The sequence below is a fragment of the Melospiza georgiana genome, chromosome 15, assembly GCF_028018845.1.
Source record: "Melospiza georgiana isolate bMelGeo1 chromosome 15, bMelGeo1.pri, whole genome shotgun sequence".
Taxonomy (NCBI): Eukaryota; Metazoa; Chordata; class Aves; order Passeriformes; family Passerellidae; genus Melospiza; species Melospiza georgiana.
This window is the reverse complement of record NC_080444.1, coordinates 14,579,036-14,605,646: the sequence shown is the minus strand read 5'-3', so window position 1 is coordinate 14,605,646 and position 26,611 is coordinate 14,579,036. Positions and strand designations below refer to the sequence as shown.

At 43.1% G+C, this 26,611-nt stretch overlaps 1 protein-coding gene across 1 annotated transcript in view; it reads left to right on the top strand.

Annotated features, from left to right (window-relative positions):
- The window catches only part of SLIT3 (slit guidance ligand 3), a 495,630-nt gene that overhangs the window by 6,548 nt on the left and 462,471 nt on the right, over positions 1-26,611 (top strand). The window contains exons 2-3 of the mRNA XM_058034755.1: positions 24,264-24,335; positions 26,114-26,185. Of these exons, the coding sequence (XP_057890738.1) occupies positions 24,264-24,335; positions 26,114-26,185 (144 nt within the window). The remainder of the gene's footprint in view (positions 1-24,263; positions 24,336-26,113; positions 26,186-26,611) is intronic.

Sequence of the window (26,611 nt, the reverse complement as noted above, 5' to 3'; positions counted from 1 at the left end):
GATGACTGACACGGTGCCCTGTCGCGAGGAAAGTGCTTCTTCCAGCATTAGGGCTGCTGCTGATGTCGACACTCCTGGTCCTGCCATGGACAGGCAGAGCCTTGCCACGAATATAGAGTCCGTTACGATGTTGAGGTGTTCGTCTTGGAAGAGTCCGCACGCCAAAACCACTGCTGCTGCCTCCAGCTGTTGCACCGACAGTGTGGGGTCACACGCTTTGACGCAGTGCCATTGCTCTCCTGCCTGCCACACTGCTGCTGCGGTTGAAGTCGTGGAGGAAGCGTCTGTGAAGACCGTTGGTCCTGGCTGTGGTCTGTCCTTGACCTTTGGTGGCACGTCCACGTCGACTACGGTCAGCAGCTTCGTCCAGGGTGGCTTGGAGGAGTAGGAGATTTCTCCTCCGAAGCCGGAGAGAGCAAGGGCCAGGTACTCTGATATTGTGGCTGACTCCGAGGTCGGCTGCTTGCGAAACGGAAGGTGGATGCTTGTCGGCTCTGTCCCTAGGTGTTTCAAGGCGAGTCTCCTGCCTTTCATGATGAGACTGGCGATGCATTCGATTCCTGGGGAAAATGCACGAGCGGGTCTTCCGAGGACCACCCATTGGATTGGTCGGGCCTTTTCAGCGAGTCCTTGAGCCAGTGCTCCCACTCCCCCCTTCGGTGTAAAGTGGACGTACAAGTCCAGTGGCATGGCTGGGTTCCACCTGGCAAGCGTGCCAGTGGACATCTGGTTGTCGATGAAGTCGAGGGAGCTCGTTGCTTGCGGTGTCAGCTCCTTGGGATCCCAGGGGTTCTTCCCTTTCAGGAGTTCGTACAGAGGGTCCATGACTTCGGGAGGAATCAGGACAACGTTGCGAAGCCACTGCAGCGATCCCACCAGGCGTTGCACGTCATGGAGCGTCTTGATGTCTCGGTTGACCTTCATCTCGGGGGGTGTCACGTAGGAGCTTGTGATTCCTACTCCCAGGAAGGTCACGCAGGGTCCTCTCTTGATCTTTGCGCTCGCGATCTCGAAGCCGTTTGCTTGAAGGGTCTCTGTGATTGTGGTCACCAGGTCATCTACTTGGCTTGTTGATGGTGCTGCAACCAGGATGTCGTCCATGTACTGGATGATGGTTGCGGTGGGATTGGAGTGTCGGACTGGCGTCAGTGCTTTGTCCACGGTGATCTGGCATATGGTCGGGCTGTCGACTAGGCCTTGTGGAAGCACTCTCCATTGGAAGCGAAGGTTGGGCCGCTCACCGTTCCGAAACGCCACGGAAAAGGCAAATCGTTCTCTGTCCTCAGGGTGCAGGGGTATTGAAAAGAAACAGTCCTTGATGTCCAGTACTGCGCACGGCTGCCCTTCGGGGATGGCTGAATTCGCGGGTAGCAGTGTCTGGACTGGACCCAGGGGTCGGATCGTCTTGTTCACCTCTCTCAGGTCGTGGACGAGACGATAGCCTTGTCCGGACCTCTTGGGGATCACGAATACAGGGGTGTTCCATGGGCTGGTGGAGGGTTCTATGTGACCCTTTTGCAGTTCGCGGTCGACCAGTTCCAGCAAGGCTGCCATTCGAGGCTCTGTCAGGGGCCACTGCTCAACCCATACAGGGTCTGATGATTTCCAAGTCAATTTGATTGGCAGCGCGGGGTGCACGGCAGTGGCCCTCAGGATAAATTTGTGATCCGAAATCCTAGCAAGGAAAGAACATCCCTTCCCAACAGGGGTGGAGAATTTTGCAAAATGTAGGGGTAAATTGCTACTGTCTGCTCTGGTCCCTTTTTCGTGTGAAGTGTTATAGCCACCAGCTGGGTGCTTTTCCATGCCCGGGACTGCCCCCCCACTCCATTCACTGGAGGGACTTCTTTGATTTGCCAATGTCCGGGCCAGTGTGCTTGGGGAATAATCGTGCAGTCTGATCCCGTGTCCGCCCAGAACTGGAACCCTATGACGTGTGGATCTTGACTACCATAAAGGCGGCATGTCCCCCACACCATCAGGGGTTCCTTCCCTATTTTCATGACCAAGGCCACCCAGGGATCCCGCTCTGGGACGTCCCCTGCTGTTCCTGTGACTCCGGCGCGGCTTGTGGCGGTGGGGGGTGCGAGGGTATTGAGGGCGGTGCCGCGCAACTCTGCCATTGTATTGCTGGAGGGGATGCAAAGTTGACTGCTCCCTGTGGGGCCATAGGGTATGAGGGTCCCCTGCCCCACTGGGGGTTGCTGTAGCTGGGCCGCTGCATGTTCCAGGTGGGAGGGGGCTGGATACGGCCTGGCTGCCCCCTCCCTCTCCCGTTTCCCTGAAACCTGGATCTGCATTCCTTAGCTAAATGTCCCTTCCTTCCGCACACCCAACACGGCCCCCTACCTCCCCCTTGGCGTGGTGGAGCATCTGCTGATAGGCGCCTTGGCTGGGGGCAGTTTACTGCCAAGTGGCCTGCCTGGCCGCACTTAAGGCACGCCATCACACTGGTTATTGCGGTGTGGACTGCTGCTTGAATGGGAACTAGATGTTCCTCCTTTGCAACGTGTCTGATCATGGCAGCTATATTGGACCCCTGCGGCAGTGACCTTAAAATGTCTCTGGTGGCTGAGTTACATTGCTGGCGTAGGCAGTCTGCCAGCACGGGACCCTTCGCCTCCGGGGGTAACGCAGAGGAATCTAATGCAGCCTGAAGTTTGTCCACAAACTGAGTGAAACTTTCACTCTCACCCTGTTTTATGATAGACCACGGGGATGGTTTAGCTACCACTTTCGAAGAGTCACGGATGGCTTCTCGGGCAGCACGGGTGGTTGTCATGACCTCATGGGCACGCAAACCCTCAGCCTGTTGCTGAGGGGTGATCATAGTGGGGTCTGTGCCCATTAGCCTCTGTATGCTGGAGCCGTGCAGTGGGTGGTCTGCCCCCGTTACCAAGGCTAGCTGTTTGAGGCAATTATCCTCCCATTCTTGTTTAAAAACGATCATTCCCGCACCATCAAATATCATTCTACACGTCTGCTTAATATCAAAGGGAAGCATATCGTCTCCACCAAAAAGGCCGTCAATGAGTGTGCGAACCATGGCAGAATTAATTCCCTTATCCGCAATCGCTTTAACAATTGCCTGCACATCTTTTGGATTAACCGGTGAATAAATCCTTTGGTTTCCGCCTGCCCCCCCCACACGAACCGGGAACACCAGAGTGGCAGACGGAGCCCATTCCGCGCAAGCCATTTTTATTTTCCGCCAGTTTGTAAGCGGGGTTCGGTTTTTCTCTGGTAACCCCTTCACCCATGCAGGAGCGTTGTGGCTAGTGACCTTACATGCCGCTGCTCTCTCTCTGTTAGAGCTAGAATCTGAGTCGGAATCCTCCGACCCTGTCTCGGGCTCCGAGCTCGCGTCTGAGTCCGAGCCGGAAGTCGAGTAAAGAGACGCTTCCGGGCTGCTCTGCCTTTTCCTCGGGCTCCGACCCCGCCCCTTCTTGCGGTGGTCGGGCCGTTCCCTCCCCCTGGGGTCCCCCCGCCTCCTGCTGGGGGAGGTCCTTGCCCTACAAGGACTTAATTTGAATAAAGCGCTCTGATTGGTCTTACGCGCCTCCGCGGGGGCCGCCCCGTCCCCCCGCTCGCCCGCGCATGCGTTGTTCAGCGGGCTGACTGCGTTTCCGCCCCCCGCCTCCTCCTTTCCGCCCTGACCATGCGGTCCGGCGCCATTTTCAAACGCATATGGTGGGGGGGCGTTTCTATCGGTCCCTATGGGGTCCGACGTTCTGGCCGCGTTCCGCGCCTCTTCCGCGAGCCCCCGCCAGAACACCCGCGTGTGCTCCCCCCCCTCCGATGGTGAGTCCGCTCCCTGAGGGGGATCCGGCGTTTGCGCCTCCGCGCGCCCGCCCGGGTCAAGCACCTCCGCGGTTTGTGTCGCCGCGCCCACCCCCAACTGCGGCACGGCTAATAAACAAGCTCGCGCGGCTTTCCAGGTTTCTTGCTCTTGTCGAGCTTTTTTCAGAGCCTGGACAACTCTGCCCCACGATTTTAGGGCTTTCCCTGAGCCCAAGGACATAGCGTCCTCCGCCAGGGCTTTTGTACAGTTATCCCACACGTCCGAATGTAGGACGTCCACGGGGCTTTCAATAGCCCCAAGATTAATCAATCTCGTCAATGCGAGAGTTAAATCCTTAAGTTTACATTCTATACCCCATTGCGCATGCATCTCTGTTACGACCTTCGCTATGGCTTCCATCGTCCAAGCTGGTCCGGGAGCGTCCCCCCCGCTGCGATTCAGTCCGGCTGTCGCAGCCGCCGTCCTCGTTCCAGGAGTGTTCCCCGTTCCCCGGGCGCAAGCCGCTGTCCCGGGTTTCGGGCACCAGATGTTGCCTTCTATGCTAAGGCAGGCGACCTGGTTCTGAGGTACAGCTCGACAGCCCTCTCTCTAGGGCCGTTCGGGCCAATGACATACGCAGACACCAATGTGGTGGACGGTCAAAAGGCGTTTATTACTTCTTCTCATGGGGTCTTATAGTCTTAGGGGTCTCTACGTCAAAAAGGGGTTTGTCCTTCTTACCTATGGTTAGTAGGGAATGGAAAAGTACTGGGTAAGGGATGGAAAGTTACTGGCTTCAGTGGGGCAACATTCCTATTGTTAGTGGGACCACATTCCTATGTTAATTTCTTATCTATGAGTAACTGAGGGTCTTATCTATGGGGAACCGAAGGTCCTAGCTTCCCGTGACATCGCGAAATCTTCCGCAGCGCCTCTTCCCTAGCTACCACACACGGGTGGTGTGTGTGCTTCGCTGGTGAGGCGTGTGAATGGCTTAAAGAGTTAAAGGCTGGAATTAAACTTTTAAATTGCAGGTTAAAGTGATTCACAAGCACTAGGTTAGTTGGCCACCTGAGAACCATTTCATAAATGGTAATTTGTTGTAGCTGGAGTTTCAGGGGGGCTGGATTCGTGTTGTTGCTGGGTTTCATTTGTGAGAATGAACATCTCTGTGAGGTTCACTTCCCTTGCCTGCTGCAGGAAGCTGAGCCAGAAGAAGGAGGCTCTTGGCCTTGGCAGGCTAAGTGTTAAAAAAAAAATGAAAGAGAGCATAATCATTGTCTTGGTCTTGTTCTTTTTGGTGTTATTTACAGATTTAAATTTTAGATTAATGGCTGCGAAAAGAACAATAGTAGCGATTTCACAATATTCAGTTTGAACATTTAACCTCAGAGATACCACCACTGATAAATGTGAAATGTAGCTGTGTTGGATGGTTTGTTTGGGGTTTTTTTACATATATAAATAGTGTATTGTTGGATCACTTAGTGGCTGAAACCTTGTGGAAATAAGATACAGAAGGTCATGTGGTAACACTTTAATCTGTATTTTAAATACTGTTTTCAGTTTTCATTTCTGTCAGTCCATTGTCAGCCTCTCACTGCTTTTGTGGCGTTCACCAGCATCTTCATTACAACTGTTTTAAGGCTTGTATCAGTTTCTTCAAATCTAGATTCCTACTGATTGCACCAACTTGGGCTTTCTGATGTAAGCAGTAGAGAGAAAAAGACTGAGTGTAAATTCTGCTCATAGGTGAAGTGTCAGTCAGCCACAGGATATATCAGAGTATCTCATTCTGCCCTGTGCTCCCCAGCAACCTGTAACTATTTATGACATAACAGTGGGTTGATGTCTAATCTTCTTACTTGTATGTTTAGCATGTAAATAAGACCACATTGATCATATCTGAAATCACAAAAATATTTTTAATCTCGGAGAAATGTTTATATGTTGGGAAAATAATTTTAACAAGTTTCTTGGTGGCCACACACGAAGTTCCTTTTTAAACTGTTGTGCTCTGGAAAGGCATTTATTTCTCTCTGCATTCTCATGAGCTAAAAATTCCACATACCTGTTCAAGTCGGAAACTTTCTGCTTTAATTAGTAAAAGATCTAATGGCAGCACTTAAAATATTTTGCCACCGAGCTTGTAGAGTTATGTTTGGAGAAATGTTACAGATTGTTTGGGCTAATGGAGCCAAGTTAAATATTATTCAAATTTGTGTTAATATGAAACCCAGGAAAACTGAAAATATGACATTAAGGAAACAATGGGAAATATCTTTAGGGGGAAAAGAATTTCTTATTGAGCAGTTCTATTAAATGAACTAGCTTTGATTACTGATTTTTCATGAGGAATGAGCTGCATGCTTGATTTCTTTTTTTTTCCCTGAACACTTTGAAGGTCTGTAGGTTTATACCTGTGATTTCTACCTTAAAGGAAATCCACAGATTAACACTGATCACAGAAACAGAGTTATAAAGCAATCCTATACTTCTATTTTTAACTTTTATGCAGACTGATCTCTAATAGTAACTTTGCAAATATATCAAGTAGCGTTAGGTTTGTGCTGCAGTTTTTACCTTGTGATTACATTTTATGAAAGTCTTCTAATTGTGTGGTTGAGATGGAAGCTTTGGTTCACCTCTCATGAAGAGCTAAAAAGAGGTGAAAACTGTCCTGTTGCACAGTGAAATTACTCAATCTGGAGAAAATAAATGGTGAAGCAAATGCTTGTCACTTACAGGAGCAACTTCCAATTATGCTTTTTCTGGAGAAGGGATGCTCAGTATAGGCATCATATTCCATATTTACAATATTTCCTCATATTGCAGAGTGTGATGCTCTACAGGGCTCCTTGAGCAGGATGGCAGAGCTGCCCTCGAGGTTGTTGTTGGTATTTACTGATCCCTTCCACACTTGTGAGCAGCTCAGCACCTCACCAAAAATAGAAGTTGATAGAATTTTTGTGTTTTGGAGAGAAGCTGGTAATTCATTAGATAAATTCTGGAGTGGGCACAGCAATTCTTATACTTGAGCTGGGCAACTGATGAGACATTTTGACCTAATAAAGGAACAAAATTTAAGGATATCCATGGGAATTCCAAATATTTTACCTTTCTGAAATGTTCCTTAGGATTGCTCCATCAAACTCCCATGATCAGAGTTTCCTTAGTGGTGCTTCACTTCTCAGATGTGATTATTTACATGATTTCCTTCATTGGAATGCTTTCTATACATGTACAATATCATACATGTAGCTCCTTATAACACTTAGTAATGCTGATAGCCAGGTTTAATTTGAGATGATGCCTAAATGTAGTGAGCAGATCAAAGCCTGACAGCTGAGTTGAGTGTTTCAGCTCTGAAGGGAACCAGTGATTCTGAGAAAGTGCTCAGAAGTCTTCTGGGTCAGTGTCTGCCTCCTGCTTGAATGTGAAGCTTGAGCCTTTGTGAATTTCCTCCCATTCATGCCTGGTTATCTCCCTGTCTGCTAGCAGCACATTACATATGTATAAAAGCTTATTTGGGGAATTTAACCATGTTTGAGTTCTTGATGAGTTTGTTTGGTGGCTTAGGCTCTTGTTTAATTGATGGCTCTCCTGTGTTAGTCATTGCTTTGTTTTGCCTTTCATTTGAAGGATTCTTTACCTTGCTAAATTGATAAAGCTTGCAGGACTAATCTGTTCTGTGCTTTGTCTGAGCAGCTAAATTGAGTGTGTCCACATTTAGGTGCAATTTAGAAGCTTAGTCATCTGCTTACTCCTGAGTTTTCATGTGGTCTGGGGTTTCTGTTACACAAATATATTATTATGGTGGTTTTGGCCTAGGTGCATGGGGCTGCTGAAGCTGCACTGGCTTGTAATAAGTCTTCAACTTCCTCAATTCTGTCTCCAAATTAAATCTAAGCTCCTGTCTTGAACGCTTCCATATCCCTGCAAAAGGAGATGTTAAACACATGCAAATATAATTATGTGACTCTTACACTGACATTCTGCTTTTCTAGAGTTCTTCCCACTGGGGATTACCACTCATTTGTTTGTAGTAATTGTCTCCAAAACCTTGCATGGAGCATTTTTCAGATATTTTTTTCCTTAGGTCATTTGTCAGTAAGTGGATGTACATGGCTTTAACTTGGAAAATTTGCTCTTGGAGGGACTGATCCTGGGAAAACCCCACTGAATTCTCTGATTTTATGGGGATAAATCCCTTTCCTAATGTAACTGTGACTAGCAGTGCTTGAATAGATGTTGGCACAGACCTGGGTAGGATCAGTCTGCTGCTATTAAATCTGTGACATGGTTTTGAAGTGATGGGAGCAGGAAGGAGGATGGAATTAGCTGCTGTAAATTGGTAGCTGCAGAAGCAAGCAGTGGCCATTGTCATGTTGCCTGTATTTATTTGCACAAATTTGGATTAGATTTTGAGATGAAAGAGACCTGGCTACTTCCTGCAGGACCTTTTAATGAGCTTCTCTGAGACTATTTACTTTTATTCATATTCTTACTTTTGCAGCTGAGTATTGATTCATGCAAAGGAATTAGGCGAAAGGAAAATTGCCCCTCTGAAGGGCAGCTGTTGTCTTTTTGGAAGTCCTGAAATCCAGATGATGATTTTTTTTATACCCCTGGAATTTGTGCACTGTATGGGTTTGGGGAAGCATGTGGCCAAAAATGCAGGTGCAGCTTACCTGTAGGGATGTGAGGCCAATAAAAAAAGTAAATCCTGGTAATCCTTTATTGGCACTGCAGTTGTATAAAACTCCTTGTGTTTTACACTGTCATTTGACCTTTACAGTGAGAACTACCTGTCATCTTTTGCCATGTCACTGCCAGGTACAAACATTTCCAGGCATTTTTAAAGCAAAAGTAGCTTGTCCTGCATGGACATTGGCTGTATTTGTTGTATATTTGTTGTCTGTGTTTTCAAGAGTATTTAGGCTACTCCTCAACCTCCATAGAGAGAGAAAAATGATTTTTTCACAGAAATCTCACAAGATGTTTGGGTATAGTGATAATAGGAGGAAAGGACTTGGCTCTAACGAGGATATTCAGTGAATAATTTCAGTGATTGCATGTAAAGAAGTGAGTTTGTGCAACCAGGATGTGTTCCTTCCCAGGAGCTCACACCCCAAATGACTTGGAGCTTCGTTTTCCCAAAACCCTTGATAAAGGTTGTGTTGCTGGATTTCCCACAGTGTGGAGCACCTGTAGGAATCCCCTCACACATCTTGAGATCCCACAGCTCTCTAAAGGGATTTCTCTTTTCCTGTTGGGCTTATTGCCTGTCCTGCAGGGCAAAACAGGGAGGAGGAGATGCAGAAGTTCCTAACTTCAGGTGAGGAATGAAGATAAGTTTGGGCAGCAAATCCTAAGTGAACCTCAAAGGGCAAAGCTGTTCTGAGAAGAATGATGCTGGCAGCATGATGGAGGATGGCTGACTGCCAGGGATATGGGGTAGAGGTTCCTTCAGGGGACTGTCTGTCTGTCTGTCCTGTTACAGGGGTGTAGCTGGAGCAGCGGCGTTCAGAAAATGTTACAATAGTTTTATGTATAGTTTAATACTAGCTTATAATAGTTTTATTCCCTGTCCTCTTGTGAGGTCTGAGGGTCAGGCTGGTGGAAATGTGCCTCCTGTCCTTGGCTCCTTTCTGCTCTGGGGTCACAGGAAGCTTCCAGAAGTTCTCATTGACTCTTTATTCTCATTGCTTTATCATGACACAGCGTGGATTTTGTTCTAGCACTGCTCTGGTGGCTCCCGTCTCTCTTATGTTCTCCAACAATTTGCCAATATCAAAGCAATATCAATTCTACTTTTTTGTTTGTTGCGTAAGTTATATTTAGGGTAAGAAAAGGCTGGGTTCCAGTCATGTTTGGGTTGCAATATGGCCCAGGCTCTGTTTTCAGTATTTTTCAAGTCTTTTCTCCAGAGATCTGTAATGCTTTATTTCCAAGTCTGTTTTCAGTGTTTTCTAGTCAGGCATATCATCATTTAAGATTTTGAATGGATCTTGTCAATAGCAAGAACTGCTTCTTCCCCATTAGCAGATGCCTTGTGAGCACCTGACAGTTTGTCTAATGGCATTAAACACATCAGAGATAGGGCAGCAGGTCTGTGCTCTGTACTCAGTAAATCTGAGATTGAGTTGAAGGCCATCTCCACAGAAAAGGGAATTTAAGAGGCTGATTCTTACCTCTGCCAGTTATTTTCAGCTTTTTTTTTTCCCCTGAAACTGAATCTGGTCTGTCAGTTGTCTCTGTCAGAATAGATTTTTGTATTTTGCTTTTACACCATCTGTTTGATGGCTGCAATATATGATTTTAATCTTATGATTGATAGATTTCTGGAGCTTTTAATTAGATTTTTACCTTTCTATTTGTTATCTACTTCTTCTAAGTCCCTAATTTTGTCTCTCAGGTAGAAATGACACTGTAGCCATTGGTTTAAGTCTCCATTTCTGCCACTGCTGAAGGAGCATTTACAGGAAAGATGAGTGTGGTTAAAATGAGGCAGAAAGCTCAGTTTTAAAGCTGATCTTGTCTTGAATTTCCATTGATCAGCCTTCAAATCTATCTGAAATTTGCTTCTAAAGTAATTATAGAATTGATGTTCCCATCAGTTCATTTTTACCTGTTTTCCTCAACAGTTGCAGAAATTATTCTTAACTTTCTGTCACAGGGACTCCTCAGGAGACTCCTGTGGGATGCTGTGCCTGCCTTTATTCCTGCTCCAGCTGCCTGCAGAGGGATCAGCCTGGTGGAATTAGTGCCAGGGTACTGATACAGCTCTCAAACATCTGTAAATGCTGTGGGAGTGCAGCAGCACTGGGGATTTTGGGACACAAAAATGTATAGCAGACTATATATATTATAATATATATATGATTTATAGATTTTTGTCCCTGGTGGTGCCTCACTGGCTGCCCTGGTCAGTGCGGTTTGTGGCAGCAGTGCTGGATTTGGGAATTAATTTGAATTAATGTTTTATTTGGGAATTAATTGGAATTAATGTTGTATTTGGGAATTAATTGAATTAATGTTGTATTATGGGAATTAATTGTTGTGTTTAGGAATTAATTACCCCTGTTCTGTGGTGTGGGGACATTGTGCTGTCTCTGCATCCCTGCAGTCCCCCACAGCACAGCACACAGGAGCTGCCTCCACTTTCTCAGGGTGTTTCCTCAGCACCTTTGATTCTGCAGAGACACAGATTGGTGATTCTGTGTCAGTCAGGGCTCCTTGGGAGGAGAGGACAGGCTGCTCTGTTGGTCAAAGATTTGGGAATCAGAACCCCATTTTTAACAGCCTGTCAACATGCCTGTAGAAAATGCAGGGAGGATGGTGCTGAGCTCCATTTCTGATAGATTTGTTCTTTTTTTCCTTCCATTCTGATGCTGTTTCTTGATAGGAACAGTCCTTTAAAAAAAAACAAAAAACAACAACAAAAAAAACACCAAAAAAACCCAAACAAAATCCCCCCAAAACAACAACGAAAACCCCAAACAAACAAAAAAAACCAACAAAAAAAAAATACCCAAAACCAAAGAAACCCCCCAAAAACCCCAAAAATATCAACAAAAAACCAACCCAAAAAAAGCCCCAAAGCCAACAGTTTGTTTTACAAAGCTAAAAATTTCCTGTAATTTTAATTCCATCAGTTAAAAACCCAGAGTGCAAGTTCGGCTGTGTTGGATGGAGGGCAGTGCCTGCTGTACTCACCACTTCTGTCTCTTCCCTTTGCTCTTTTTTCTTTGCAGAAAATCCCTTGGGAAATCTTTGTTTGCACAGTGCTCAATGTGAAGGGATCTCGAGCTGTTGTGAGGGCACTTTTAGGCATGATAACAGAAATGGTGATAAATTTCACATTAGTGGAGCTGAGGTTCTGATCTCCAAAATCACAGCACAATCAAATGCAGCTTTTAATGTGTGTCTCCAAACTTTATTTCAAGGGCTGGATTCTGTCAAGGTTGGCGATTTCACTGTGAGGGGAGAGAGGCACAGAATGGAGGGGAAGAGTGTGGAAATCAACTTTCTTGTGAAATGTGTCAGAAGACAAGTATTTTACTATTAGGAAGATAACAGTTTGATAGCAGAAGCAAGTGCATGCAAATATTTAGGGGACTATTCCTGAATCCTTGGGCTTTTTTTTTCTGTTGATCTTTTTCTTTTTCTCCTGTGCCAGGTAAGAATGTGATAATTACTTGTGCAGAATACAAGTGTTAATAGACTGTGAGCTATTACTGGTGTACCTAATAAATAATCCTGAAAGTTCCAAAGGATGCCATGAGTTGTGAGCCTTCCCCACTTTCTCAGCTCAGAGTAAAACCAAATATTTTAAGGCAGTTTAGCAAACCTGTCCTATTGAATTGTCATCTCTGCCATTTTCTCTGGGTGTGCACTGGGCAATATTGAGCACTTCTTCAAATGTTTTAGCAGCTTTTTAAGTTGAAATAGTTGGTTTTCTGTCTGCCTAGGAAGGTTTTGGTTGTTAACATTAAATGCAACACCAGTGTCATATGTTGCAGTGTCAGATCTCCCTAAAGAAAAAAATTGACTTGACTTGGAAGAATTTTTTTCACAATTTGCCCCAAAATACAAAATATTCCAATTCCTAACTCTAGTTTTCCTTTAAAAATCACAAAAGGTTTGTCCAAAAATGGAAGAGCCTTCCTTAGAATTTTAAATTGTGTTCCTTGGGATGTGCCGTCTTATCCAAGGTGAAAGACCAAAGAAATCCTGCCTTGTTACCCATTCCCTATGTAAGAATAAAATTTAAGTTTACATTAATGATTTTTTCCAATAAGGAAACAGCAAACAGCAGTTTTCCCATCCTCTCTGGGTTAGGACAGAGTGTGTAGCATGAAAAGTTCACATAGCAGATGTGACCAGAGGACATCCAGCCCATTAAAGTAATCCTGCAAATGTATGCACTGCTTGTCCACAGCTATGGAGACAGCAATGTTTAATTAAAGCAGTTGTGTTGTTTAAATATGACTCTGAGAAATTTCAGCAAGGAGAAGATGAGTCCAGTTTGTGTCTTGTGCCTTCCTGTTTGTCCTGGAGCACGTTTTGCCTGGGCTTCAGTGGGAACTTAAATTATGGATTTCCTCCAGTTTTGTCTTTTGTCTGTGTGATGGTTTTGTTTGGACTGGGGAGGCATTATGTTAGGGAGGTTTTTTTGAAATGCTGATTTTGGCAAAACCTGGATGAAACATCTTTCTTTGGGGAGGGCAGCGCTGGTTGCAGCATCCCTGAGCAACGTGGGAGCCTCTGGGTCACAAACTCGTGTGAAATTGTTGTAGAGTGGTGAGAAATCAGCCTCATCCTCTTGAAGTGGTGGAGCTGGTTGGAGGTGGGGTGTGGAGAACACAGCTGGGCACAAGAGAGCTCACAGTGAGGCAATTGTGCATTTCTGACATGCCTAGGTAAATGCAGCAGGGAGGTTTGCTGGAAACCAGAAAAAAAAGGTAAATAAAAAATGATGGAAGGGAAATTCTTGAGCAAAGCGAGCTTGTTTTCCAGAAGTGGAAATAGATACTGAGAAATAAGGCCCTAAGGGAAGGGCTGGCTCTTCAGAGAGATGAAAACACACATCTGGATATAAATTTCTCAGATAAGAATGTGAAAGTGTAGGAAACAGCCCAATGATCCTTTGGAGCTTTGAGTTTTAATAGATAACATGTGAAAAGGAAGCAGAAGATAAGGAGCAGTCAGAAGGGTTTTATGGATTTTTTGGGGGGTTTGTTTGGCATTGGTTTAGTTTTATGTTCATTTTTTCCCTCTGGAAAGTTTTTTAGCTAATTGCTTATGAAATTTTCTAGAAGATGATGAAAATGGATTTTTCCCAGTTAATCCCAGTTAATGTTAACTTCATTTTATAGAATAGATAATTTCCAAGCTGGTTCTTCCACAGCCCTCATGTGTGCAGCAGGGTTTGTACAAAGTGGTTTTATAAGCACAAGGAGTTTCAGTAACTTGAAACATCAGATTTCTCTGCAAAGGCTGTAGGAAAACTTGAGTTTTGTGTTCATTTAGCAAACACTGTGAAATCAATTCAGCTTTACTGCAGCATGCAAAAAATCAAAAGTGGGATGAGGATGGGAGACAAGGAAGGTGGCAATCCACTCAAGAGTGAAGAAAGTTGCTTGTAAATTGGTTGCAACATCTGGTTGCTAACATCAAGTCAATACAACCCTTCCTTCAAAATTCATTTTACATATTAAAACTGTCCTACACATTTTATTGCAGCATTTTGGCTTCCTCTGCTCCTCAGTGGCCTCTGCAGACATGTTACACTCAGTGTGCTGGTGCTAGGAATGAATAGACTTGGTGAAACTGGATGCTTTTTACATTAAAAAACCCAAAGCCCTGAACAGCAACAAAAAGAAAAACCCCAAACATAAACAGAGATCTCTCTTACCTTTCCAGGAAAAGATCTGGGAAGGGTTTCTAGTCTGTGCATGTCTGAAAGTGAGCAGGGTGATGAAATCAAGGCTTGGTTTTCATGCCAGGCTTCACTAAAATAATTTGTTTGTTCGTGGGATGTCTTTCCAAATTATCAAGTATTTACAGCAGTGAGGAGCAGGTGTGAAATATTGCAAGTCTGAAATATCAGGTTGTCTGCATTAGTGGAGAACACCCAGACACTGCAGTTTATTCACTGTGATCTGTTCAGTCACACACCACACTTAAATGAAACACAAAATTAAAGCAAAGTGTGTTTTGCTGAACTTTGCAGCGATGCTTTTTGCCCAGATGAGTCCAGAAGTGTCAAACACTGAAGCACATCTCTGTTGATATCCTGATGAGGTTGTCCATGTGGTAACTGAGTGAAAATGTGGCCCAGGGAATGTTTGACCTGGTCTGATTTCTGCCTGAGCTTTGGAGCAGCCCTGGGCTGGGCTGGCCACTGAAATCCCTGCAACAAGGACATGGGAGAAGAGCTGCAGTTGGAGGAGTTAAGTAGGAATGGCTAAACAAGATCAGGAATTGAAAAGAAGTAAAGAAGTGACCTTTTGTGTGTGCAGTTGCTAACCTTGGGGTTTAATTTTTAGTATGAATTAAAATGATGCTTGAGCTAATCTGGCACAGAACTGTACTTGCTGCTCTTTGTGATGTGCACATCCTGCCTTCTTCATATTAAACCATATTTCTGTAGCAGCTGTATTTTAAAGCATTTTCTATTTTTTATGCTTCATATTTAAAGTTTTCTGCCATTCCCTGAACTCCCCTGAAACAAAAGACAACAAATACTTGTTTTACCTTTTCCTTTGCAGAAAATGTGGAATCATGGAATCACTAAGGTTGAAAGGGACTTTATGAGGTCTCCTGGTTCAGGCTCTGCTCAAAGCAGAACATGGAATTCACACAGAATTCAGAACATTCCATCTGGAACATGGAATTCAGACAGAAAATGTCTGTTTGGGTCTTGAAAAGCAGAAATTGCCTCCTGTGGTATTTTCAGTGACTTTTCCAGTGCCAAACTGAGGCTGCTGCTGAGCAGCCTGTCCTTTGCCATTTTGTGCTTTTTAACCTTTCCAAGGCAGGGGTGACATTTGCCTGTGTTGGAGGTGTCAGGGCAAGGCTGGGCTGTATCAGCCTGATCTCTGTCCCTGCAGCTGTGTCCTGTGTTCCTGCAGGCTTGGTCAGGAGCTCTCAAGGGATGTTTGACCTGATACTCTGCCCCTTCTGGCTGTTCCTCTCCCCTTGGACACCAGAACATGGGAGGCTGTGCTGGTGAGAGCTCTGAGCACCTCAGTCTGTCCCTGAACCATCAAATCTTGTTTATTATTTTATTATTTTAGTTGAGGTGTTAGGGCATGAGTTGGGCTTGATGATCTTGGAGGTCTCTTCCAACCCAGTCATTCTATGAATTATTTTATAGCTGATGTGTCACAGACACATTTTATGAAAAATCCTTTCCTTAAGATTTTTTCCTCCTGAGAAGCTGAGAGACCTCAGGAACAAAATGTAAACAATGGTTATCTGCTGCTGGGGAATGCAACAGGTGCATCTGTGATTGGTCTCATGTGGTTGTTTGTAATTAATGGCCAATCACAGTCAGCTGGCTTGGACAGAGTCTGAGGCAGCTGCCTTTGTTATCATCCTTTTTTTTCTATTCTTAGCTTAGCTAGCCTTCTGAGATGAAACTTTTCCTTCTGTTCTTTTAGTGTAGTTTTAATATACTATATATCATAAAATAATAAATCAAGCCTTCTGTAACATGGAGTCAGATCTGTGTCTCTTCCCTCATCCTGAGACCCCTGTGAACACGGTCACACTGATGCACTGCTGGGAGCTTTTCTTGGTGACCCTTGCCAGCTTGAGCTCCAGACGAGCTCTGACTTTGCTTAGACTATCACTGGAGGTTTGGGCAGTGTTGAATTAAATTAAAGAGAGGTTTCCTGTGCCCCTGGGTGCTGTTTGTCCTCTCCCTCCTGTGCTGGGGCTCCATGTCTCTCCCTGCTCAGCCCAGGTGTGCTCTGGCACTCAAAGTGCCAGCCCAGCCTCACCCCTCTCATTGCTCCTGCAGTGTCCCCGACTTTCATCAGGCACAGGTGACGCTGCCAGAGCAGATCTGGAGCGCATCAAGAGCAAGTTCAAACTCTGGGGACAGAGGTGAAGGACACAGGAGGGTAAAATGCACTGTTAAACATTATGCTGTCAGCATAACCATTCCTTGATGTGGGTAATGAAACCTGTACACTCTGATTATTAGACAGGAATTCCTGCAGGCTGAGACAAACATGTATTTCCTTGGAAGAAGCAGAATACTTGAATTACTCAATCCATTATGCTGCTTTCTATGGGCCTTGGTGTGACTTCCACTGCAGTCTGCTGTGGGGAATTCAGCCTGGAATTCAACTGCACAAGTTGCAAAAAGTGAAGGGTTTGTTTTTCTCCTGGATATTTCTTAACATTTGTAGTTTGCCAAGTTTTTTTTTTTTTTTTTTTTTTTTTTTTTTTTTTTTTTTGTATTTTTATAAGGATGAGGGCAGAAGTGTGTTGTCTGCAAGCAGTTCCAGATCATTTGGACGTTTAATGTGTGTTATTAACCCAGCACTGCTGTAATGGGTTTAAGAATGGACAGCTTATTCACTAAATTAGGGCACTTAACCTCCAAGGTCCCTTTTTTCTCATTGTTCAGACAGAAAGAAAACAGTCTGACTCATACCTGAAAGTTTTCTCTAATCAGAACAGAGCATCTAACCTTTTTTGAATTAAAAGCTGTCGTGTAGGTGTGTTACAAAACTATGATGGACTGCAGCATGGGGTTTGCACACTCAAACTATTGTGTGGCTGTTTAATTGCTATTTAAATTTTCCTGAGGACTGAAACTATCCAGGGTCACACACATGGTGTCCAACAACTGCAGCAAAAATTCAGAAATGTTGACTAGTGAGTTGGTTGTTACTCTGGTACAAGATATCCACATTGCTGGATCCCAGTGTTGCTGTGTGGATCTGTGCAGTTTTTGTTGCTGAAATTGTGCAGAATATTTGGAAAGCACTGGTGGTTGTGGCAGGATTGTTTTTTTCTCTCTTAGTGTTTCTCCACCTCTGCCTTGTTCTTACTGCAGATCAGGGAAGGGGATCTGTGGTCTCCAAGCTGCTGGTTTGCAGTAGGATCTCCCCTTAACCTCTCTTTACTTTAATGTAATTAACACAGGTGTCTCTATTCAAACATCACCAGACAGATTCCTGAGAGTTTCATTCCTGTCCTGAGAGCCTGCATTGACCCAGCATTGCAGATGGGCTGTCAAAAACCCACAGGGCAAGACAGCAGTGGATTATTCCAAATAATCAACCCCTCAGTCTGGGTTGAGGTGCCCTTTGCTGCTCCACGGGCCCCTGCTGGAGTTTTGGGGCACAGTGGGGCTCCAGGAGGATTTGCTGCAAAGCATCTTCCTGCTCATGCCCTTCCCCACCTGGGCTGGTTGCATAGGTTTATTCCCTCTCAGGTGGAGGGCTTTGAATGTTTTTCTTCTATTGAACAAAATGATGTGAAAGGTTCAGAGAGTGCCAGTCTCAGAGAGCTCAGTAGAAATAAAAATATATTCTCATGCTCCTTTGCAAAGTCAGCTGATTATAAGAAAAAATAAGTCATTATACAACAAGAATATATATATTTATATTGTATATATAGTATATATATAAAATATTGTATATATATTTATATATATTGTATATATATATTTATATATGTAATTATATAACAATGATAGTACATTTTATCTCTTATAGACATGAAATGTACTATTTTTTAAAAAATGGAATTACCTCAGCTGAATATGATTTTGAAGTTTTTTGTCCTTCCTTAGAAGTGATGTTCCTACTTGCTCATGTGATTTGGAAACTAGTGGGATTTGTGTATTTCATAAAACCCAGTCCCAGGAATTCATTTCCTGCATTGCAAAACTGAAGATGAAAATATGTTCAATGTGAAGATATGCAGATTGTGCTGCCAGAGGGCTTCAGGATAGTGTTATAATTGAGTAGTTTATCACAGGAACTTTGAAGTTCTTGGATTGAAGGCAAAAGAGAGAATTGCCAAGTGCTTTCTGTTGGGAATTATGGTCATTTAAGGTTAAGAGGCTGGTGGCAGTTCATACCCATTAAAGAAAATCAGCTACACAGCAGAAATCCTGGAAAATGGTTAAAATAATAAAACAGACATTGCGTGTGTGAGGACTGGAAAGGGCAGCCAGAATCTGCTCTGTGGGTACATTCACACATGGAAGTGCATTTTTGTCCCTTTCCTGGTGCTGGTTTTAGCATGATCCCAAACCAAGAACCAAAGCACTCCTAAAGGGGGGAGGCTTTACTGAACCTCCAGCTTTGCCTCCAGCTTTTAACTGTGCTAAAAATCAAGGAGGTTTTCCTCATGGCTTTAAGTTTCTGGAGTGCAAGAGATAGCCAGGTCAAGGGTGGAAGATGCATTGCTGTGGAAAATGCAGGTTTGTTCAGCTCAGGTGCTGTTACCTGAGTAAGGGGAAACAAAGCACAGAAAAACTTGCAGGGGATGACTCGGCTGCCACTCAGGATGCTTTGGGCTGACCAAGTCCTTCAGCAGTGCAGTGGCACAGAAAAAGCCTTTTTTTCTCAGGAGTGAGGGCTGCTTCAGGTACTTGGAGGAATTGGGCTAATGAAAAACATCCGCAGCTCCTTAGATCCAGGAATCTGGATTAATTCATTATCACTTGGGTTTTGACTCCCATGTTTTCATTGTGGATTTGCCATTTAAAATAAACCCTTTGGAATGAGGTACAGATTGATCATAGCAAAGGATGTGTGCTGTCACTTCAAAACAGGTGCTCTTAAGTTTCTTGGGAAATTATTTTTCTTCTGTTCTTCATGAGCATTTGGAAATTGCGTGAGTTGTGTCCCTGGTGAGGTTTGTTTTGATGGGAATTCTAGATGGTGTGTTGGATCCTGACCTGTTTTTAGGGAGAACAAGAGAGGTTTTTATTAGTTCCTAACTTTGTTCTGTGACACACAAATTTTATGCATTCCTTCTTGGAAAATACAAAAAAAAAATGAGGTGAAGAGAAATTCATCTTCCCTGTAGATTGTGGGGTGTTGGTTGACTCAAGATTCCTTTCCCAGTGTTGGGTTCTGGACTGATTTGTTTGTCCCTACTTTGAACTGGTGTGTGGTAACCACTTTGAAAACGTAGCAGGAACAGAAACTCAACTTTGTGTTTGAGGTTCTGTGCCTAGAAATGAATATTTACCTAACTTAGGAAGCAGCTGGACAGGAAAGAATCCTGGAGCTGTTTAACTTGGGTAAGAGCTGTTTTTTGAAGTGTATGGCAGTTCATTTTTCCTTAAATACAGTTTCCCTACTGCTCTTATTGAATTCTTTATTGATGTAAATGAAGAAATATCTGAGGACTACAATTAAGTCTGGTGCTCCTTCTCCTTAGATGGCAGGTTATTTTTGTTTTCCATGGGTTTTCATTTTGTGTAATGTTGTCTTGGGTTAAAGACAAATAATATTAATTAGACAATAAATGTTTTTCAGAATCTTGGCTATCTAGGATTTGTGCTTGTCACTGAAATGCAAAATCAGCTACTGCCATGAAATTATTGGGCATCAAGGATCTTCAGTTTTGTTGTTAGGAATGTCACTGTTTGCTAGATGAGCACCTGAGAATTCTCTGAAATAGAGGCAAATTTACTGGTTTTGAGCAGTTATTGATAATTAATGGCTTTAACCAAATGCAACAACTGTGTTCCTTCTAGAAAGGGAACTAAATTGAGGCCATTTATTTTTTGACCAAAAGGTAACAGAATTAGGCCTGAAGTCTGGCAGTTTTTCAGATAAGAAAAATATAAAAGAAAAGATTTTATTTTTTTTAAAGCACAAAATAGAGCCTTGTCTTAAAGCAATCACAAGATTTGCAGAAAGAACATCAGCATGAGTGTGTTTTGTGTGCCCATGAGCTTGTGCCCTTGTATCAGAAGCTGCAGAACCAAACCATTACAGAGCTGTAGAGAGAGAACTGGTTTGTGCTTTAGGAAGAGTCTTCAATTTGGCTTTTCTGTGCCTGGAGAAGAACAACTGGGCAACCAGAGCTCTGAAATGAGCAGCTGATTAAAGGACCCCAAACCTATAGTCTTGAAGATGTTGAAGAATTAAGTTAGGGATTGACCTGGGTGTGTTTAAGATTCACAACTATGATAAGGGCCCAAACTTTATTATCCAATTATCTTGGATATTATAATAGAGAGAGGGTTCAGATGGTAGCAGAACAACCTCTGACTACAATAGGAACTTGCTGCAATCTTGTAGTGTTGCTTTGGATTTTTGCATCCTTATGTACATAAGAGGATTTGAACATTGTATAAGGTATTTTATTTATCTATACCTTCTGAATTATTGAGCTGAAGATTGTGCAAGACTGCAGCATCTGATTGCTGTTGTTATTGGCTCCCCTATGAGAGCTGCTCTGCTCATTGTGGGGTGCTGGGGTGTCAGATCAGCCCCAGGGAGGGCAGGGAGGCTCCAGGCTGTCCGGAATGAGCAGCTGTGATTGCCAAGGCTGCAGAGCCTGGAAGGCAGAGGCACAAAGTGTGAGGAGACAAGTGGATTGACTTCTCCAGGCATGAACTTCAGCCAGCCCAAGGAAGAGGGTGAGGGCTGAGACAGCGTCCGGATGTTTTGGAAGAGCTGAGTGGCTGAGCAGAGTAATTATCAACTGAAATTCAAGTGATGTAGCAGAGGAAATCTGTGCACTCCTGGGAATGCTGGTGCTTTAAGACATTGAAAATCTGTCTTGAATTCACTTGATAGTCTTTAGAGAAGAATGAAAGATGAAGCAATTCAGAGGAATTGTTGCAATGAAGCAGGATTTGCTCCAGTTGCTCCAAGCATCCCTGTTTGTAATAAGTGTGTGTGTTGTGTGACTCAGTCTTCAGCATCTACAAAATATGTGTTGAATTAAATTGTTATTAGAACATAGCAGGACATGTTTATGAGTAAAGCTCCCTTAATAGCTCATCTGAACTCACTTTCATGATGTCTTGTACCATTCTAGTCCAATTCATGTTTCTATTCTCACTGAAATAATTCCTTCCACGTCTGTTTTCTTAAAGCTACCACTGTAGCTGCACTGTTCTTAGCATGCTTAATCCTACAAATTATGCTAAAATAAATTAATAAATTGACAAGGCAGACCTAATGTCAAGAGGTTTACCAAAGCTGGTATAGATGTAATTTCTGATTTCTTTTTAATGGAGTGATAATCAACTTTGCTGCTGATACTCCAGAAGAGACTTGTATTCCATAATGGAGATTTCTTAGATATTTTTAATTGATTAGACTATCTTATTTGAATGTGAAATAATCAAGAGTAGTAACAGGTGCTGTGGGAGAGATGTGTTGAGTAGGATTCAGGATCTTCTTGGCCTCTCATACTACCCAAAATGCAGGAATTCTGCATAATAAGAATATTATTTCATCTGGACATAGATACGTGTTGAAGTGAAATATAAATAAATTTGCCTGCATGGTATTATTTTCTTCATATCTTAGACCCAGATGATTTCTTTTCCAAGAAATCTGTTTGGTTCCAAGAGTCCTTTTGAACGCTGATGTGTTTGAAAGCCAACCAAGATTACATGTTAAGGTTTAGCTCTTTGTAGTTGAAACCCACTAGTGAGCCCATAATCAGCTGCCAAACTTTATAAAGGAAACATAAAATATTATGTTGCCCACAAATACCAGCTGTAAACCACTAATGTCTGCATTAGTTCAGTAACTTCAGAGTCACAAAGTTTAATTGACTAATGGGGTAACCTGTGGCAATCTGCTGCTCTGCAGCAGTGTTAGACCTACTGTGAACAGGAGGAGGAAATTTTACATAGTTCATCACAGTTTCAGTCTGTTTTTCTTCAAATGGCAGATAAGCCTTGAGGCAGAGCACGCTGGAAAAAGCAAATGTTCAGAAGGTAAACACTGTTTTTTAAAACAGACAGAGGCTGCAGTTATGGTTTGAGCAGAGTGAACTTCATGAGGAATGTTTCTCTTAAGGTTAGGGCATGGTGCAAGTAATTGGCATAACAGAAATGGAAACCTTTCACTTAGACACTAAACTCTGTAAGTGATTAATAGGATGATTGATATTGTGTATACAGGACAGGCTGTGCCAATCTGCAGGGGCAGAGGAAAAAGCGATCTCGAGATATGTGCTGATCAAGGAATGCTGCAGTCTTTCAGAACAGAGAGCTGCAGATTTCCCCAGGGGATGAATGCTGAGTGTTCCTGGGGAATTGTGCTCGTGTGTGGGATTGCTGTCTCAGGCTGGGTGTGGTGGGGAGGTTGCTGTGTGCATGGCAGGAGTGATGGTTCTGCTTGCACTGAAGCCAAGCAAAGCTGTGCTGGGATCAAGTCTTACCAAAATACACAAAAATAGGGCCATGGACACCGTGTTGCTCCATGTCCCTTGGCTGGCTCCTCTCTGCCTTGGGGGATTCCAACCACCTCAATGCTGTGTTTTGCTAGAGCTTCTCTGAGATAAAGGGAAAGCTTGTGATGGAATGCCATGAAAAGCAGATGGGGAACAACGTGCAAGTCAAGCACCAGCTATTTACTCGCTGCTTACTCCAGACGTAATTCTTTCCAGTGATTCTTGCAATCAGCTCACTGGCACACCAGTGAGTAGTTAATGATGCACCAGGGTAGAAGAACTGAACTCAGAACAGAAGAGAAAATTAGGCTGGAAAGTCTGAAAGATGCAGGCAGTGATTCAAAGGTGTTCTTAAGGAAAAGCGTGAGTCAGTTGAGAGGATGAAGACAAATGGAAGAGAATGGCTGGTACAGGCAGTGAAAGTGCCCTGGACAGCCTTGGTGGTTTCTTTTCTTTAGTGAGCCTTTTAAAATACAGCTGATAAGTCAGGTTGGGCTACAGGCTCTCTTGTTCATAGAGCTGAAACATAGGGACTTTTCCCCCCTCATTTCCTGATCTTTATCCTTACTTTCCTGACAGGAGAATGTTTCTTGAATTATAGAAATGTCTCGTGCTAAGAGACATGAACTAAGGCCTATAGTTTGTGAAATCTGTTTATAATCCATTTTATGACTTAAGGATTTTATTAGTATTATTTTGATGTCTGTCAATAACCATTAGAAGTAGATTCCAATATTCTTCAACACTTATTTCTGTGCTTTGGTGCATTACATACTGCTCCAATCAAGTTAAGGTCTTGCTTGTATGTTAGACTCATAGAAAGACTGATGTCAAATGTTCTAAAAAGTTATGCCAAAAGTATTATACATTTTGTGTCTACATGCCATATTTTTGATGAAGAAAGGAAGACCAGCTGTTTGTCTTGTCCCTGTTGGATAGCACTAGGTCAGGGAGAACAGTGTGGACAGGACTGAAAACCATGAAATATCTACAGCCAAGCAACAGGACGTGCTCAGCTGGCAGAACTTCATGGGTTCTTGGCAAAGGCAGGTCTAGAGGGGAGAAAATGGCAAACCAGGTCCTGTGGCACCAGTGGGTGTTCCAGTCTGCTGGGTGGGAGCACACAAGGAGTCACTGAACTTTGTTGTCCTCTTTTCAGGCTCTGTGTGGCCAAAGTTTCTGCAGCAAGTTGGACTCACTTGGATTTAGAATAATAATTTTGGGACCTTGTACACTTCTTTCAGCTGTTTTGTATTAATTGGGTCTTGGGTATGCACAGCCTCTTACAGAATTGTAATCTCAGGGGGAAAGAAGCATATAGTGAGCACTGACACTAGAACTAAGAATGGGAGAAACCCATTTTTAGGGGAAATTTAATCTGTGAGAACAACTTAGAGGGGGAGGCAAAATGCATCGGGATTGATGACTTGCTATTTGAGATCTTGATGCTTTTAATGTTTGTTTGTACAGTTTGAGCAGCTGGTGGGTGCTCCAGAGATGGAAATACTTTCTGCTAAAGGGATTTTGAGTGTCAGTTATGGTGTCTGAATGCTGCTTTCTGTTTCCTCTGCAGGGATCTAGAAAAAAACAACATCACAAGAATCACAAAGACAGACTTCACGGGGCTGAAGAATCTTCGTGTCTTGTGAGTACAACACAAAACTTGTCTGATTTTTATGAGACTATTTTAGGGTGCTATTGCTTAGAATTCCCTTAATTCCAGGGATCAGACTCCAGTAATTTTGGCACATTATTCAGTTGTTGGTATTGTTTTAAACCAGGCAACCTGAACAGTTTGCTATGTGAAACAGTAAATTTTAGTTCTATACTAAAGTGACTGCAGTTTCAGAGCTGTTCAGTTGTTTCTTACTGGCTTTTAATGAGTCATGTGCTAAAGATTGTGGTCTGCTTTGCAATCACTCATGTAGAAATCACTTCTATTGAGACATTAGCAAATGGGACTTTCAGATTTTGGCCACTGTGAGGTACAGTCCCACGAACAGCATTTTGCATAGTATTAAGCAGAAGTTGATCAAGAATAGCTGTAGAGCTTGAACACAAGGAAACTGATGAAGTTTTTTGGTCTAGTATATAGTCATAAATACAAAGATTTCAGTTGGTGCTGTCTCATGAGTTCAGTATCTGTCAAGAGCTAACCATACCTGTAGATAGGCCTTGAACATCAGGCTGCAGACTTTGTCATTCCTGTTTTCTCTGCATGAACCTCAAACAGCACTACTGAGTTAGTGAGGAATAGTTTTCCTCTGAGTACCTTCTAAAACAAACCCCTAAAGCTGCAACTAAAGAACTGTTATAGCTCTTTAGTGAAAATTAAAGTAATATTTAAGTCCTGCTAAGGAAAAGGTGAGATTTGCTCCTGCTACCTTAACACTTATGAACAAGTTGTCAAATACTAAGGAAACACCTTAAATCTATGGGAAGACTTTTTGTTCTTGTGGTGTTTCTCTCATCTCTAGCAGAGGAGTTGTTTAGATTTCCTTGGCTCCCATCCCAGCTGTCAATACCATTTTGAGAGTCTATTAAAATACATGTTCTATACTATATTAATGCCAATAGTTGTTTCAGTTTGGTTGGGTTTTCATAGTGTCAGACATTGCTTAATCATGCTGCGGTCTTTTATGCCTTCAGGAATAGCCAAAATGTACAACTGCCATCTTTAGAGCTTTTTTGTGCTTTTGTCCTGTGTTCATTTCAGGTTTGTGTAATTCATTTGATCAGACTTTGAGTAGTGTGGTGTCTGCCACAGATGTCATTGGAATAAAGCATCCTTCAGATTTTTCTTTACTTTTCTTTGGTTTCTCTTATCATCTCTTCATAGTTCTGTTACTAAACCCCTATTTTTCCTTTTTCCCCCTCCCTGTTTGCTGGAGGGCACAGTGGGAATACAGAAATCTGCAGCCTGTCCCAGTGCTCCTAGAAATGTAGCATAATTCTGTTTGCACACATCAGAATAAGGACTAGGAGCAAAGTCACCTGGAAACTCATAGCCCTGTACAGCAGAAAAAACTCCTCCAGTCTCACACATTCAAAATAGATGGAAAGGAGAAAACTTTTAGTTTTCAGTCAGTTATCTCAATTAGGGCACACAAATCTCCTAGAAAGATGAATAATGTCCCTGGGATGTAAGCACCAGCCTCCAGACCAGCACCTTGCTGAGCAAAATGTGGTTACAGAGGTTTAGAAACAAAAATATTTACCAAATGTGGAGGTCAGGAGGAAAATTTGGAATCAATTTCCTGTTAGTGACCAAGAGAAACAGTGCTCCTCCACCCTGATTATTTTAATAATCTCCAATTAAAATTGGTATTGATACTTAGGTGAGAACCATTTTGATAATGTTTGAAGAGAAGTGGGGATTCTTTTCTGTTTTGTTAAAATTAACTGGTATTTCTGGAATTGCAGACACTTGGAAGAAAATCAGATCAGTGTGATAGAACGTGGAGCTTTTCAGGAGCTGAAACAACTTGAAAGGCTGTAAGTATCTGTATTTATACCTGTGGAAAAGCTGCACATTTCTACCTCACTCTTAATGGTCATCCATAATATATAATGATAATAAAATTAACTTTCTTAAAGAAAGAGAGAGATGAGTACCTGCCTAAATTAAAACATGCTCTTAGAGACAGCTGAATTTACATTACATGATAGCTAATACTTGAAATTAAATGTAGAATGACTGCCAAGAAAATAGAACTGGAAGTGAAACCAGAGTCTCAATAACATTACCAGAAGAACATAATCTGGGCAAGTCTTAAAATTGGTCTGTGGGGGAAAGATTTTTTTTTAAATAATAATTTCATATTATTGCGTATTTTTGTATTTTATATATGTCTGTGCTGATGGAAATTTAATTTGTTTCCTTTGAGAACCACAGTATTTCTAAAACTGCCTTTATATTTA